General features: G+C 35.7%; 1 protein-coding gene across 14 annotated transcripts in view; it reads left to right on the forward strand.

The window, feature by feature from the left end:
- TTLL5 (tubulin tyrosine ligase like 5) overlaps positions 1-17060 on the forward strand; it is a 315511-nt gene that overhangs the window by 70068 nt on the left and 228383 nt on the right. For 9 of the 14 annotated variants that reach the window (XM_020875764.2, XM_020875763.2, XM_020875766.2 and 6 more), the window contains 3 exons: positions 56-97; positions 8290-8403; positions 8660-8751. In XM_020875764.2, the coding sequence (XP_020731423.2) occupies positions 56-97; positions 8290-8403; positions 8660-8751 (248 nt within the window). The remainder of the gene's footprint in view (positions 1-55; positions 98-8289; positions 8404-8659; positions 8752-17060) is intronic. The other 5 variants (XM_020875768.2, XM_020875774.2, XM_020875772.2 and 2 more) reach the window with 3 other exon arrangements.

Genomic DNA, 17060 nt, shown 5'->3' on the forward strand with positions numbered 1-17060 from the left:
ATACAGGCATGTTAGGAGAAGATAAGGCTTTATTCCATTTTTCTGTCTTTTATAGCGTCCAGTATCTGCACAGTTTCAGTCATCAACCGTCAAGCAGGTAAGTTCTGGATCATTTGGAGAGTGCATTCAAACTTTTATCTCCATTCCCTAAATGGAAAGCCTTTTAGCTTCACCATTTCACAGTATATATTTCATGCACCTGCTCTTTGAATAGTTTAACAATGTAAAATAGAATAAGTGAAAATGAATGCTGAGGTCTTTTCAGATGTAGTATACAAAAGTAGAGGTTGCAGGAATTTCTGAATCCTCTTTTTCTGGTAGTGATCATGCTGTGATGGAGGCAGCTGACTTCAAATGATGAACACAGTTTAGAGGCATATCTATGGCTTTGACTAAAATATTCCAGAAAGGAAATATTATCGTTCACAAGTCACCTTTCATTTATTCAGGTGTCTTATGAAGCATACCCTTATTAGTAGCTTAATGTTGTAAGTGTTTTCATATTGGATATTGGGCTATATTTCTGGTTGTTTCTTTTTTTAACAAAAGCCTTTTCTTATATGTAGTGATATGTAGTCTTATGAATCTTAGAAATGCTGCCATCATTAATATCTTAGATACTACCTGTAAAATAAAGACAAAATATTTGATCTCAGTCTCTAAATGATCAGCATTTGTCTTTTTTCTGTTCTTGTTAGCAGTATGTGAGATATATTGTTGCTTTCTTCTATGCAGATTTTTTTTTTAGCATCTTTTTGAAGTGATAGGATAGTAGTGAGGGCACTGCTTCCACTATTTGATGCGTTGATATGAGGGATGTAGGTGTTCCCATTCATAAATGTGCCACTTGCAATTATTAATCCTTTAGTAAAAGGCTCCCATATATATTTGACATTTGTACTCTCTGATACAGATTCTGGTAAGCTTGGAAGCTTGAATTGTAAGTTTCCTAGCTATTATTTTTGATAAAGTGATTTACATGGTATATATGAATTCAAGAAATGGAAAAAAAAAAGACCTCTTGTGTTGTCTGATATTTGGTAACTGATTAGCATGGTTTTGTAATACAAGTTTTGTTGTTTAACTGGTGGAATTCAAAACTCTGTAATGGTGTTTTGTATTTAGCAGGTACCTAAGTGTGCAAGCTCCTCTCCATGGCAAACAAAAAACCAAACAAAACCCAAGGCCGTTGATTTCAAAGAGCTTACACTCTACATATCTCGTGACCTAATCTCTTTAAGGAGAACATTAAAGTACTGTTTCATAGCCTTCTGAGCTTGACTCCAAAGAAGTGTCTTTGATATGGAATTTTAATCTTAATGTCCCATTAGCCATTTTAATTCTATTCTACCTCTATTGCTTGAATTTCTGTAAGTTGGCAAACATCCTATGGACAAGCAAGGCCTCACTCTAGTGCTTAGGCATTTCAGCACTGCTCACGTGACACAAAGGCTTTGTGGCTTTATTTGGGCAGTCTTTAACATATTGAATTCTTAACTCTTAGCATCCTTTGCAGTGTTCTACCTTGTCCCTGTCTTTCTGTTAATGAAACACTTTCAAGTCTGCAATAGTTCCATCAGAGCTAAGTGAAAAAAGAAAAGAAAGTCTTAGCTCTGGCCATTTAGACTGTAAACACTTCTTTTTTTGCTGCTGTCAGGTTGTTGAAGATACAATTTTTTACTTGTTGTCTGATAATTCCTTTTTAATCCATTATCTTTTTCTACATTTCTCCCTTCCCTTGAAGACTTATGGTTTAATATTTTTCACTCAACAGAAATTATATTTTAGTGTTCCAAGGTAGGTGGTATTGTTTTGTAGAAGGAACAGGGACTTTGAAGTCAGATAGGCCTGGGTTCGAATTTGAACTCTGCCAGTCACTAACTCTTAGACCTTCAGCAGATTCGTTTATGTCTCAGGCTCACTTCCCTCATCCATCAAATGAGGGTGTGTGTTCAGTCGCTAAATTGTGTCTGACTCTTTGCGACCCCACCAACTGCAGCACATCAGGCTTACGTGTCCTTCATTATCTCCCAGAGTTTGCTCAGATTCATGTCCACTGAGTCAGTGATGCTATCAAACCATCTCATCCTCTGCTACCCTTTCCTCCTCCTGCCTTCAGTCTTTCCCAGCATCAGGGTCTTTTTCAGTGAGTTAGCTCTTCGCATCAGGTGGCCAAAGTATTGGAGCTTCAGCTTCAGCATCAGTCCTTCCAATGAATATTCAGGGTTGATTTCCTTAAGGATTGATTGGTTTAATCTTGCAGTCCAAGGGACTCTCAGGAGTCTTCTCCCATTCCTTTCTTAGCATAATTCCATTTGTGTGCAACACAAATTACATTACAAATGAGGGTAGTAATACACAAATGGAGTTATGCTGAGAAAGGAATGATCAAACATAGGGTAAATACTTGGGATAGTTTTGGACACATAGATAACCCTCAGAAGATTTAGTCTCCTTCACACTTTTGACTCCTATTTTGATTTTCCTTTTTCCATTGTCAGTATCTGGTGTTATTTTGATATTCATTTATTTATAGTCATGTCTTTTCACATTTACTATCATCAAGAAATGCAAATCAACCCAATTAATTTATTATTCATCCTCCCAGACATCAATATGGATTCTAAACAATGCTTAATCAGTACCCAGTCACCTCCTAATTTGATTCACTGCTACTTATCTTACCTTATAGTTGTCTTTTAACTGTGTTCAGCTTTTATTGGTGTATTTTATTTGTTATATCATGATACTGAGTCCTGATTGGAAATAAAACTAAAAGTAAAAATTCTATGAAATTTTCACAAATGCTTCTCTAACATCCAGAGACATTAAATATGTTTGTGCTTTTCCTCCTTTTTGTTATTTTGTCCAAAAAAATCAAAATTTTAAAGCATGTTTTAAAATGAAGCAGTCTCCGTACTACTATTCTTTATGAACCCATTAAACTCTCAATGTTTATGGATTTTTTTCTTTTAATATTTGTTCCATTATTTTACTAGGGATTCAAGTTAGACTTACCAGACGGTAATCACCAGGAGCATACTTCTTACATTTTTGAAGATTGGTACCTCATTTGTTTTTTTCTAATCCTCTGGTACCTCCTCAGTTCTCCATGATTTTTCAGACATAATTGTAAGTGGTTTTGGTAAGTTTTTTTGTTTTTAAAGCCAATTCTGTTAATAACAAGATGCATGTCTCTCAGACCTGCTGACTTAGATTTATTACACATTTCCAGATGCTACATGTCTCTTTTTTTACTGTAACACATACCTACTTGCTTGCTTTCCTCGCCCCCCCCAGTTTCTCAGTAGTGTACTTCCGATTATCAATATATTTAAGCCTTCTCTGTTAGCCATTTTTGGTCTATTTCCACCCAGATTTGTTCGCATGTGGTCTTTTTTTTTTGTCATTTTATTTCATTTGATAGCAGTGATTCATTTCACTTTTTAAACTTGTCCTTATTTTCTGGGTGGCAAGATGCATCACATATAAGTTGATCTATTTCTAATTCATGTGTTTTTAACACAGAATTCCAAACTTTGTAAAATTGCCTTGGGAGATTTTTTTATTTTCTGCATGTGTTCTCTTTCAAGCAGATTTTTTTTTTTAACCCCTCAATTTTGATATCTTTGAGGATGCTTCACCATTTTTTTATTTTCTGCATTTGTTCAGTTCTTGTAACTGGTACTTTTCAGTTCTTCTCTAGCAATGAAAGTTAGATGTGTACATGCTTCTTCTCTGGGTGTAGTTCTGTATCCTGAGTTGTGCTAATGATATTTTAACAATTTTGATGCATGTTGCATGGCAGAATTCTTACTGTGACAGTTTAAAGTGTATCTGAGAATCCAATAGTTTAAATCTTGTGTCATTTAGCCAGAAGCAGTGGTTCTTTTTAAGTTCAGAGGAGCCTTATTTCCTTAGTGTAGTCAGTCAATTCATTGGAGTATGTGGATTTATTCTATCTACTACCTGGAGAAAGAAGCTGAGCTGATGTGTCCAAAGTCAAAACCACAGAATGACTTGCATTTAAACTATTTTGCTCTTATTTTTGACAATCCTGATGGCCTTTCAAGTCAGCCTGATTTCTTTTTTCTTTGCTTTCAATTTCTAAGTATCTCCTTGGTACTCATAAGCATTTTTCTTTTTTCTTTTTTTCTTTATTATCCTTTCTTCTCCCCCTTTTCTCTTACCTGTTTCTGTGATTCATTTGTTAAGACTTCATTTCGTTAATAAATATTGGTAAGTCTAGAGAGTAATGCTTTGTTGTTCCTGTAGAAATACATTTCTCTATGAACCAGTATAACAGATATTATATAGATTAGAAAAAATTCTTAAAAAAAAATAAATTCTAATTTCAAATTTATTGAAAAGCTGAGGTTGGCAGAATATGTGTGACTTTCTAGTCTGATTATTTTCCATTGGCATTTCCAAAGACATAGGAAACCTGGGTGGATATTAGAGAAGCATTTGAGATACCTAGACTTCAGGAGCTACATCTTTCTTTTCATATTTCTTCCTCTGAGCCTTTTTTTTTAAAATAATTATTTGGCTGTGCTGGGTCTTAATTGTGGCATCTGGGATATTATTCCCCAACCAGGGATCGAACCCAGGTCCCCTGCACTGGGAGCACAGTCTTAGCCACTGGACCACCAGGGAAGTCCCCCTCTCAACCTTCTTAATAGTTGACACTGAGATAAATGGGTGAAGAGATTAAAGGAGTTTCTAGCCACATTTTTTTTTTCTCTTGAAGTAGCACTGACCTTTTCTTTGCAGCCTTGTGGTATTTGTGGCAGTGAAAGAATAAAGGCCTTGGTTCATGGAAGTTAACAGCTGGAGTATTCATCTAACAAGCACCATTACCCCCTCCTTTTTCTAACCTCCCGAGTACCCCAACCAGGAGCACCTGCTTGAATTCCTACACACCCCACTCAAATAACCCTCACACAGGCATGCAGTGGCTTGAGTTAGTATTGTGTACTGTGAGTATTGTGAATGTGGGTAGGCGACAACTCTGAAAATGACTGGGAAGGTTTTGAGGTGCTCATTCTTTGGGGGAGCAGGCTTAGATGAGTAGAGGCAGATTCCAACAGCATCATCATAATCTCATTCTCTGGAAGCCAGTAATACCACTCTATCATGAAGCAGTTCTACAAAGATGAAAATTAGGTCCTAGGAAAGCAAAAAAAAAAAGTTTAAAAAGATAAAAAAGAAAAATAAACAACAAACAAGCAAAAAACCCCTAATAAAGACAAGAGATTGAACAGCAAAAACAAAAAAGACAAAAAAGCAAAAAAAAATTTTTTTAATTGGACATGCTCATTAGATGAGTGACTTGATCAGTAGTAACTTGATCTATGTTCTTATAAAATATGACCATTCCTTAAAACTATTTTGATAGGTAATAACTATTTCTTAAAATACTTTTATTTTTACTTTTATTTTATTGTAATACAGTTAATCAACATTTTAGAATAGCATTCTTTCTATTCTAAAATGCTTAATCTTTTTTTTAATTTATATCATTAAGATGAATGCTTACTTCACATTCTCTTCTTTTATAATTTCAGAGGACTTTAAGATATCTTTAACTAGTGTGAGGTGATAAGGCAACTTGACTTTGGAGGTTTTACTGCTGGTGGCTTTCTGATCAAACTCATGTTGTTACATGTGAGGTAGATAAGTCTTTTTAGCAAGCAGTAAATAATATGTGAAAATGACAGACATCCTCAAGACACCCATTTAATATTTTGGCTTTTCCAAATTATATGCTAAATAAGAACTCACACTTTAAAGATTTTTAAAAATGATTATATTGATTCCCTTCCTAAATTTTTAAACTTTCTTCTTAACTTCCCTGTAATCCCAACATGTGCTGTGTAATGTATTTCCAGGGACTAGAAGGGAGTTGAATATTTTTTCCAAAATCCTCTGGAAAGTTGAATTCCTATTGTGGTTGATCTGTGTGTCAGCACATTATTTGTTTATTTGTTCAAAAAATATTTATTGATCTCCTACTCCATGCCAAGTAGTGTTCTAGGTGCTGAAGATACCACAGGAAAAGCTAAAGAGAGAAAAGTTCCTGTCTTCACTCATTGCTTTTATCTGCTGATTTCATGGTTTTTCTTTCATGGATTTGCTTATCAGAAAATCTATGTTTTATAACTCCACGCTGGATTTGAAGATTAGTATATATTGGTCTCCCCTGCGTCCAAAGATAAAGCCAATCATGGTTATTTATATACAGGTATACTTTAGTCTCTGTAGGCATAAGACCGTAGACCAAAGACCATAGACCAGGTGACTTAAACCACAGAAATCTATTTCTCACGGTTCTGAAGGCTGGGAAGTTTAAGGTCGATGTGCTGGCAAGGTAGGTTTTGTTCTGAGGCCTCTTCTTTTGGCTTGTAGATGGTCATCATCTTGCACTGTGCTCTTTGTGCGTTTTCAGGCAGGGAGAGAGAGAGAGAACAAGCTCCCTGGTGACCCTTGTTTACAAGGCATTTATCTCATTAGACCAGTGCCTCATTCTCATGTCCTCACCCAGTTACCTCCGAAAAGCCCTGTCTCCAAATACCATCACATTGTGTGGGTTAGAGCTTCAGCGTGAATTTTAGGGCAACACAAACATTTAGTTTAACAATGAGAATTGTTGAGAAGCTTCCCTTGTAACTCAGTCGGTAAAGGATCTGCCTGCAACGCAGGAGACCTGGGTTCAATTCCTGGGTCAGGAAGAGCCCCTGAAAAGGAAATGACAGTATTCTTGGCTGGAGAATCCCATGGACAAAGGAGCCTGGCAGGATATAGTCCTTGGGGTTGCGACTTGGACACGACTTAGCGACTAAACCACTGCCATTGAGTGTTGCTAAAAATGTCAAAAGTGAGTTGTCAAAAAGCCTTTCCATAGATTGTGTACACAAAGAGGAGAATAAACAATAGTTCCTGACAGTAAGATTTCTTCTGTCTGATCAGAGTTACTTCTTGGACTCTTAGAGAGACAAATTGTACCCCCATTTCTTGGATTATTCCTTATTCCCACTTGGCTGATTTAGTTATCAGTCATCTTTTTTTTTTTTTAATAATAGTTTATTTTCACATTTCATACCTCTGACTTCCTTTGTTGCCTTTATATTTCTCTGCTCTCATAACATCAAAATCACTTAAAACTTTTGTTCTCCGACAACCTTCCTGATCATTCAGAAGCTGAAGTTGCCCTGATCATCTTTGGGGATCCATAAGGAGCATGACCCACTGGGGTGCCTCCTCGGAGTACCCAAGGCAGTCATCCTGGATCCAAGTGCCTCCTCGGAGTACCCAAGGCAGTCATCCTGGATCCAAGTGCCTCCTTGGAGTACCCAAGGCAGTCATCCTGGATCCAAGTGCCTCCTTGGAGTACCCAAGGCAGTCATCCTGGATCCAAGTGCCTCCTTGGAGTACCCAAGGCAGTCATCCTGGATCCAAGTGCCTCCTTGGAGTACCCAAGGCAGTCATCCTGGATCCAAGTGCCTCCTTGGAGTACCCAAGGCAGTCATCCTGGATCCAAGTGCCTCCTCGGAGTACCCAAGGCAGTCATCCTGGATCCAAGTGCCTCCTCGGAGTGCCTCCTCGGAGTACCCAAGGCAGTCATCCTGGATCCAAGTGCCTCGTTGGAGTACCCAAGGCAGTCATCCTAGATACAAGTCTCTTGAAGTCCAGCAGCTACAGTGTTTCTCAAGTCATAGCCTTGCTCACATTTCTTTTCTGCATCACTGATAACTCTCATTTCAATATTTCCCCCTCAAGTTCTGAAACATCCCACTGTCCAACTTTGTCATCTGTGACAGGAGATTGTTCATTGTTTTTCTGTCTTATATCTCACTTTTCCTAGCTCTTCTTCCCCAGTGTTAAAAAGAATATATTGACTTCCTGAAATAAACCCATATCTAATCTTACATTGGAGTTATTTTCAGATTTTTTTTCCCCTTATCTTTCAAACTGTTAGATTTATGTCAAAACCAAGATTAGGAGTATGTACTAGCTTAGAAAGCCATGTGGACATCTTTCTTTTTTTTTGTTTGTGTCTCTTTCAACCCATAGTGTTTTCGTTCTATCCTTTTTTCTCTTCTTTTCTTTGAGTTTGCTAGCTTTCATCTGTTGGCCAGGATTTCAGGCTAAGAGATCTGTTACAGAAAATGGTCTTTGGATTTGAGCTTATGCATATTATGAAACATAATGGTATTGAGGGACTGACTAGAGGGAAGTGAAGAAAGACGATGGCAATACATTTTTGTTTTTCTTTTTTCTTCTCCCTAGCGTTCCCGTCCACTCTCCGCCAGTGATGCAGAAATGAAAAACCTTGTGGGCTCAGCACGGGAGAAGGTGCCGGGGAAGTTAGGTGGTTCTGTGCTTGGTCTGTCAATGGAGGAGGTAAAGATGACTCCATTTCAGGCCTTTGTGGGTTAACATAGGGTTCAGTGAAAATTAGTGATTCATAAATATTCCTGACAGTCCTGTCTTACACTGAACATAGGAGATACAGCCTCTCAAAAAACAGCATCTTAAATGGAATTAATTTCTTCCTTCATGCTTCTTGCATATTCTCGGGTCATAACTCTGTCCTGTAACCACATGGATTACATTTATCAAAATAGGTGCTCATTTTATTTTCTCTTCCTCCATGTAGATCAAAGTTTTACGGAGGGTGAAGGAAGAGAATGATCGGAGAGGTGGATTTATTCGCATATTCCCTACATCAGAGACATGGGAAATATATGGGTGAGGTGACTACCTTTTTTTTTTTTAATCTGTACTTCAGGTCCAGAGAATTGAATAATTGTGACATAGTATCATCAATGCGCTCCACTGGTGCTTTTCTTATTTTAATTATTTGTAACAATGTGAACATTACTCCACCCAAGAACTAAAGCTTGAATGATAATTTAGTCTACTTGTGCATCATTCCTCCCTTTTTGCTAGTTCCCTGCTTCCTTCCTTGCTAGCCCTCTAACCCAGAATTAGATACTGTCCTAAATTTTGTGGTTATAATTACCTTGATTTGAAAAAAAAATTTTTTTACCCTCTGTATGTGTACATAAATGATATACTCTTTATTTTTAATCATTGTTGAGATCAAGTTTTCATGCCATAAAATGCATCCATTTCATTTTAAGTTGGTGATGACTTTTGACAAATATAGCTACCAATTTAATCACCACAATCAAGATATGGAACATTACATCACCTCCAGATGTCCTCTCATGCTCCTTCACAGTCAGTGCCTCTCTTTGCCCTGAGCCTCAAATAGCTGCTGATTAACTTTTCATAGCACTGTAGTTTTTCTAGAATTTTATACAAATAGAATCATACAGTATATAATTTTTGATGTCTGGATTCTTTTGTTTGACATAATTTTTTTGAGAATTATTCATGTTGTGTGAAACAGTGGTAGTTCATTCCTTATTATTATTACATACCATTTCATTGTATGAATATAATGTAGTTTATCTCTTCACCTTTGTGGAACTCTTGGATTGTGTCCAGTTTTGGCTGTTGTGAAGAAAGCTGCTGTTACAAACATTCATGCACAAGTCTCTGTGTGGATATATGACTTTGTGTCTCTTGAATAAATGCCTAGGGGTGGAGTAGGTGGGTCATATGATAAGGGATAAGAAAAAGAACCATTTTACATTTCACCAGTGATGTATGGGAGTTCCACTGGCTTCCTGTCCTTGCTAGCAATTGGTATTGTCAAGCTTTTTTAGTCATTCGTGTGTATGTAGTGTTTCTTTGTAGTTTTAATTGTTTTTGTCTGATGAACAATGATATTGAACATTCATGTGCTATTGGCCATTTTAGTATCTTTTTTTTATTTTAAATTTTAAGGTTTTTATCTTTTTATTTCTGTGTTATAAAGGACTCTTGATACAAGTCCTTTCCCAGATACTTACATTGTGAATATTTTCTCCAAGTCTGTGGCTAGACTTTTTATAACAGTGGCTTTCAAAATACAGAAATTTTACATGTTAATGAAGTCCAATTGAGTAATTTTTTTTAAGGTTTTCGCCTTTTGTGTTTTCTAAGGCTTTACCAACCCCAATTTCACAAAGCCTTTTCTCTTTTGTTTTTTTTCTAGAAGTTTTATAATTTTGACTTTTATATTTAGGTCTATGATATGTATTGATTCAATTTTAGTGTATGGTGTGAGGTAAGGGGTTGACCTTACCTTACCATATGGAAGGGTTCCTTCCATATGGATGTCCATTTGTTCCAGCACCATTTTTTGAAATTACTGTATTGAATTTAACTTGGCATCTTTGTTGAAAATTAATTGAAATATATATGTGTCTATTTCTAGACTTTATTCAGTTTTACTGATCTATGTGTTTGTCTTAATATCTGTAGCTTTATACTAAGTCTTGAAATTAGGTAGTGTAAGTCTTCCAAGTTTGTTCTTTTTCAGAAGTATTTTGACTATTTTGTGTCCTATTTCCAAAGAAATTTTAGAATTTCTTTGTCAGTTTCTATGCTGACTTTTGGTTGGCATTACCTTGAACATATAGATTAATTTGGGGAAAGTGGATATTTTAACAGTTACTGAATTTTCCAAATCCATGAACATGATATATCTCATTTTCCTATTTATTAGGACTTCTTTGCTTTCTTCCTCTCAGCAGTGTTTTATGGTTTTCAGTGTAAATCTTGAACACATTAAACTTACTGCTTAGTGTTTCATGTACATGCTATTTTAACAGCTTTGTTGAGTTATAATTGATATACAAGATTCACATGTTCAAAGTGTACTATTCCGTAAAGTAACATACGTGTAAGTCCCTGAAACTGCGCACCGCAGTCCACACAGTGAACATGCACATCACTCCCAGCTGTGTCTTTGTACCCCTTTGTAATTCCTCTCTCCTGCCCTGCCTGTTCCTGTCCCAGGGAGCTTCTGATCTGCTTTCTGGCAATACAGAGATACTTCCTTTTCCTAGGATTTCATATATAGAATTCTATTGGTTATCCTCTTACTTGCTGATTTTTTTTTAATCTGGCAAGGTTATTTTTTGATTCATACATGTATAGCATGTATCAGTGGTTTGATTTCCTTTTATTGTCAAGTGGCGTTTTGTTAATAGGCATATATCAGAATTTGTTTATCCTCTCCTCTTGTTGATTAAATGTTGATTAACATTTAGGTTCCTCCTAGTTTTTTGGTTATTGTAAAGAAAGGCTCTGTGAGCATCTGTATAGAAATTTTTGTATAAACATGTGCTTTCATTTCTCTTAGGTAAATACCTACTTGTGGAATGACTGGATCATATCATTGTACATGTTTAACTTTTTTAAGAAACTGCCATGTGGTTTTACCATTTTGCATTCCTGTCATAAATGTATGAGAGCTTCAGTCTCTCCACATCCTCATCACCAGTTGGTATGGCCAGTTTAATTTTAGCTCCTCTAGGAGAGGTGTAGTGATATCTCATGGTTTCACGTGCATTTTCCTAATGATTAGTGATGTTGAGCATGTCTTCATGTATTTATTTGCCATTTGATTATCAGATATTTTGCCCACTTTTAAAATGAATTTGTTTTCTTATAATTGAGTTATGAGAGTTCTTTTTTTTTTTTTTGGATAGAATTCCTTTATCAGATGTGTGCTTTGAGAAGATCACCCCCCCCCCCCATATGTTGCTTGTCTTCTCATCCTTTAAATAGTATCTTTTGAGGAGCAGAGATTTTTAATTTTAAGTCCAATTTTTTGTTTTAGTTACTGTGCTCTGGCATCTAAGAAGTTTTTGCCTATCTCAAGTTTTTTTGTAGATATAGTTTTAAGTTTTATATTTAAGTCTAATCCATTTTGAGTTAATTTTTGTATATGGTACAAGATATGGATCATAGATCTTTTTTCTTCCAGATGGATATCCAATAGTTTGTGCACCATTTTTTTAAAAGACTACCTTTTGTCCATTGAACCGTCTTTTCACTTTTGTGGAAAACCACTGTTTCTTTACTGTTTATTCTATTCCACTGATCTTTTTGTCTTTGTGCCAATACAGTACCACACTGTCTTGATTACTGTAGCTTTATAAAAAATCTTGTTCTAACTTTGCTCTTTTTCCAGGTTGTTTTGGCTATTCTAGGTCATTTGCATTTCCCTTTGGATTTTAGAATTAGTTTGTCAGTTTCTACGAAAAAGCCTGCTTGGGATTTTGATTGGGATTGTATTGGCTCTCTAGATCAGTTTGAAGAGAATTGACATCTTAACAATATTGAGTCTTCCAGCCCATGAACAAGGTATATTTGTCCATTTATTTAGGTCATCTTTAATTTTTCTCAGCCGTGTTTTGTGGTGTTCAGTGTACAGATCTTTTACATTTTTTTGGTCAGATTTATTCCTAAGTATTGAATATGTTTTGATTCGATTGTAACTGATTTTGTTTTTTTAATTTCAATGTCTGATTGTTTGTTGCTAGTATATAGAAATATAGTTGACTTTTCCATATTGATTGGGGCTTCCCTGATAGCTCAGCTGGTAAAGAGTCTGCCTGCAATGCAGGAGACCCTGGTTCAATCCCTGGGTCGGGAAGATCCGCAGGAGAAAGAATAGGGTTCCCACTCCAGTATTCTTGGGCTTCCCTGTGGCTCAGCTGTTAAAGAGTCCGCCTGCAGTGTGGGAGACCTGGGTTAGATTCCTAGGTTGGGAAGATCCCCTGGAGAACAGAAAGGCTACCCACTCCAGTATTCTGGCCTGGAGAATTCCATGGACTGTGTAGTCCATGTGGTCGCAAAGAGTTGGACACGACTGAGCGACTTTCACTTTCACGTGTGTCTGTGATCTTGCACTACCCGGGGCTTCCCAGGTGGCGCTAGTGGTAAAAGACCTGGCTGTCATGTGTGAGAGATGAGGGTTTGATCCCTGGTTCGGAAAGCTCCCCTGGAGAAGGGCAATGGCAACCCACTCCAGTATTCTTGCCTGGAGAATCCCCTGGACAGAGGAGCCTGGCAGGCTACAATCCATAGGTTTGTACAGAGTTGGACACAAGTGAAGCAACTTAGCATACACGCACAGAATCTTGCTTAACTCACTTGTCAGTTATTGAAGGTTTTTGGAGATTCCATAGGATCTCCTCCCTAGTTGAAAATATTGTTTGTGAATAAAGACAGTTTTCCTTCTTTCTTTCCAATCTGGATATGTTTTATTGCTTTATTCTTGCTTGATTACATCGGCAAGGACCTCCAGCACAGTGTTGAGCAGAACCAATGAGCAGACATCCCAGTCTGGTTTCTGTTCTTAGGGTAAGCATTCAGTCTTTCATTATTAAGTGTGATGTTAGTGTTAGGTTTTTCGTAGATGCGCTTCATCAGATTGAAGGAGTTCCCTTCTATTTCTCTTTTGCTAAGAGTTTTTATCAGAAATGGATGTTAGATTTTGCCAATTACTTTTTCTGCATCTCTTGACATAATAATATGTTTTTTCTGTTTCGGTTTTTTAATATAGTGAATTGCATCCATTTTTTAATATTAAACTCAATGTTGCTTTCCTAAATAAACTCCATTTGGTCTGACATGTATCCTTTTTCTAGATTGTTGAATTTGATTTACTAAAATGAGATTTTTACGTCTTTGTTCATAAGAGATACTGATCTGTGGTTTTATTATAATATATTTGGTTTCAGTATGAGAATAATACTGGCCTCATAGAATAAGTTGGAGAGTGTTCTCATCTCTTCAATTTTCTGGAAGAATTTATGGAGAATTGGTATTTTTTATTTCTTTAATGTTTGGTAGAATTCATTAGTGGAGCCATCTGGACCAGAAGTTCAATTTCAGTTTCTTTAACATATACAGGTCTATGCAGATTATCTCTTTCTAGTTGAATGACCTTTGGTAGTTGGTATCTTTTCAAGCATTTGTCCATTTCATATATGTGGTGTTTGTAAGCACAAAATTTTTCCTAATATTCACCTATCCTTTTACTATTGGTAGAATCTGCAGTGATGTTACTTCTCTCATTTCTGATATTGGTAATTTAATTCTTCTCTCTGTTTATCATTTTCAGTCTGGCTAGAGGTTTATCAATTCCATTGATCTTATAAGAGACCCAGTTTTTAGTTTTATTGTTTTCTATTTCTTATACATTGACTTCCTTTCTAATATTGTTTCCTTTCTTTAGCTTACTAGGGGACTTCATTTGCTTTTTTCCCCTCCTAGTTTCCCTAGATAGAAGCTGATATCATTGATATGAGACCTTTCTTCTTTTCTTTTACGTGTTTAAACACTATACATTTCCTACTAAATACTGTTTTTGCAGAGTCCCATAAATTTTGATTGTTGTATTTTTTGCTTTTATCCTATCTTTGGCCTGTGGACTATTTAGAAGTGCGTTATTTAGTTGTCAGATATTTGAAGTTTTTTTCCTAGAGATTTTTCTATTAATGATTTCCAATTTACTTCTTTTGTACTCAGAAAATGTACTTTATGTAAGCTGAATCTCTTAAAATGTACTGAGACCTGTTTTATGGTTCAGGATATGACTTGCCCTAGCAAACATAACATGTACATTGAAAAGAATATACATCCTGGGTGGAGTGTTCTATAAAGGTCTGTTAGGTCAAAGTATTTGACAGTTCAGATATTCTCAATTTTTACTAATTTTATCAGTCATCAAGAGTGTATGTTGAAATCTCCCATTGTAATTGAAACCTTGTCAATTTCTCCTTTTGGTTCTGTCAGTTTTGCTTTTCATGGATTTTGGAACTCTGTCATTAGGTACTTCTGCAATAGATTTATTATGTTTTCTTCATAAATTGACTTCTTTATTGCCATGAAATGTCCATGTTTATCTTTGATAATGCAATAGATTTGTTATATCTTCTTCATAAACTGACTTCTTTATTGCCATGAAATGTCTGTGTTTATCTTTGATAATGCTGTTTGTCCACAAGTCTGTTTGTCTGCTTAATATACTTGCTTTAGCTGTCTTTCTTTCTTTTTTGTTTTAAGTTTAAGGTGTGTAGTATAATGATTTGACTTACGTCATGGAATGATTATCACAGTAAGTTTAGTGAACATCCATCAGCTCATAGAGACACAAAGTTAGAGAAGAACTAAAAGTAAAACTAAAGAACTCTTAGGATTTACTCTCTTGGCAATTTTTATCTATAGCATATAGAAGTATTAATTCTTTTTACATGTTGTACATTATAACCCTAGTACTTTCTTATCTTATAACTGGAAGCTTGTACCTTTTGACTGCCTGCACCCAGTTTCTCCTCCCCTCACCCTTACCCATTCCAACTCTCTTATGACTAGTGTTTGCATGACCTGTCTTTCGTGTGTGTGTGTTACTTTTAATCTCTCTGTGTCCTTATGGTTAAAGTAGATTACTGTCACAAAAAGGAAGTCCTGCCTCTGTTGCAACCTGGATGAACCTTAAGGGATAATGGTAGCTGAAATAAACCAGAGCAGCAAATATTGTATAATCTCACTCATATGTGGAATCTTGGTTGAAAAAAAAAAAGTAGAACTGATAGAAACAAAGAGTAGAATGATAGTTGCCATGGGCTGGTGTGGGGAAATGGGACATGTTGATCAAAGGGTACAAATCAGTGTTAAGATGAATAAACTCTGGGAATCTAATGTACAGCATGGTGATATGATTGGATTTAGATGTGCCACATTACTGTCTATTTTTTTTTTGTCTAATGTGTTCTTTATCCCCTTTTTATTTTCTCCTGTCTTTTTTGGGTTAATTCATTCCTCCTGCTTTTTTGTTGTGCTTTTTAGAAGTGTGGTTGCTCTAGGGTGACAATATGCATCTTTTACTTAGCACAGTGCACCTTGAAATAATGTTACACTATTTCATGTATAATTTAGGAATTTTACAACCACTATACCTCCATTTTCCCCTCCTGTCCGTTGGACTGTTGTTGTCATGCATTTTATTTCTATTTAAGTTTTTTAAATACCATGGTGCTTTGGTTATTTTTGCTTTGAACAGTTTAAGGAAATTTAAATATGAGGAAAAGTCTCATAATTACGCATTTGCTATCATTTCTGTTACTCTTCTTTCTTTTATGTTGATCGTGTTTTTATCTGACATCGTTTTCTTCCATCTGAAGAACATCTTTTAGGATTTATTTTAGTGCAATCAAGTCTCTCAAGTGTTGTTTATCTGAAAGTCTATCTTATATTTTTAATTTTGAAAGATTTTTTTCGTTGGTTTTAGAGTTCTGGGCTGGCACTTTCCCCCTGATACTTCAAAAGTGTTGTCCTGTTGTCTTTTGCCTTGCAGTTTTCTGATTAGAAGCATGCAGTAAATTTTACCTTTGTTCTTTGGTGTGTAACGTGGCTCGTTTTCTCAGCTTGCTTTTCAGATTATCTCTTTATAACTGATTCTCAATAATGTGATTATGATATATGCTTTGGTGTCATTTTCTTCATGTTTCTTCTGCTTGAGATTCATTGAGTTTCTTGGTCTAGGGGGTAATATATAGTTTTCCTCAAATTTGGAAAACTTTTGACCATTATTTCCTCAAAATTTTTGTTTGTTTGTTTTTTCCATTTCCCTCCTCTCCTTTCAGTACTATGGTTACATGGCTCTGTTCATATTTTAAATATTCTTTTTCTTTCTTCATATTGGATGGTTTTCTTTTTCTGGTTCTCATTTCATTCCTCTTTGAAGGAATTAAATTGTCTGCAGTGATAAATCTTCTATTAATTCTAACCAATGAAATGTTTATTTCACATATTTTATTTTTTACCTTTAGGACTACCATCTGTTTCTCTTTATATCTTATTTTTCTCTTTATAAAAATTATTTTCATGATTTCTTTTAGACTCATGTGCGTATATTATGTTTAAATAGCTGTTTTAAAATCTTGTTCTATTATCTCTGTCATTTCTGAGTCTGTTTCTATTGACTGATTTTCCTTTTGTCAATGAGTTGTATTTTTTTCTGTTCCTTCATATGTACAGTGATTCTTTTAAAACTGAATGTTTTAATTGCACATTGTAAATGTTGTATGGTTGAGTTTGCATTTTATTGCTTCTTTAAAGCCTGTTGAAAGTTTTTTTAGACCAGACAC

Source organism: Odocoileus virginianus, chromosome 6 (assembly GCF_023699985.2).
Source record: "Odocoileus virginianus isolate 20LAN1187 ecotype Illinois chromosome 6, Ovbor_1.2, whole genome shotgun sequence".
Lineage (NCBI taxonomy): Eukaryota > Metazoa > Chordata > Mammalia > Artiodactyla > Cervidae > Odocoileus > Odocoileus virginianus.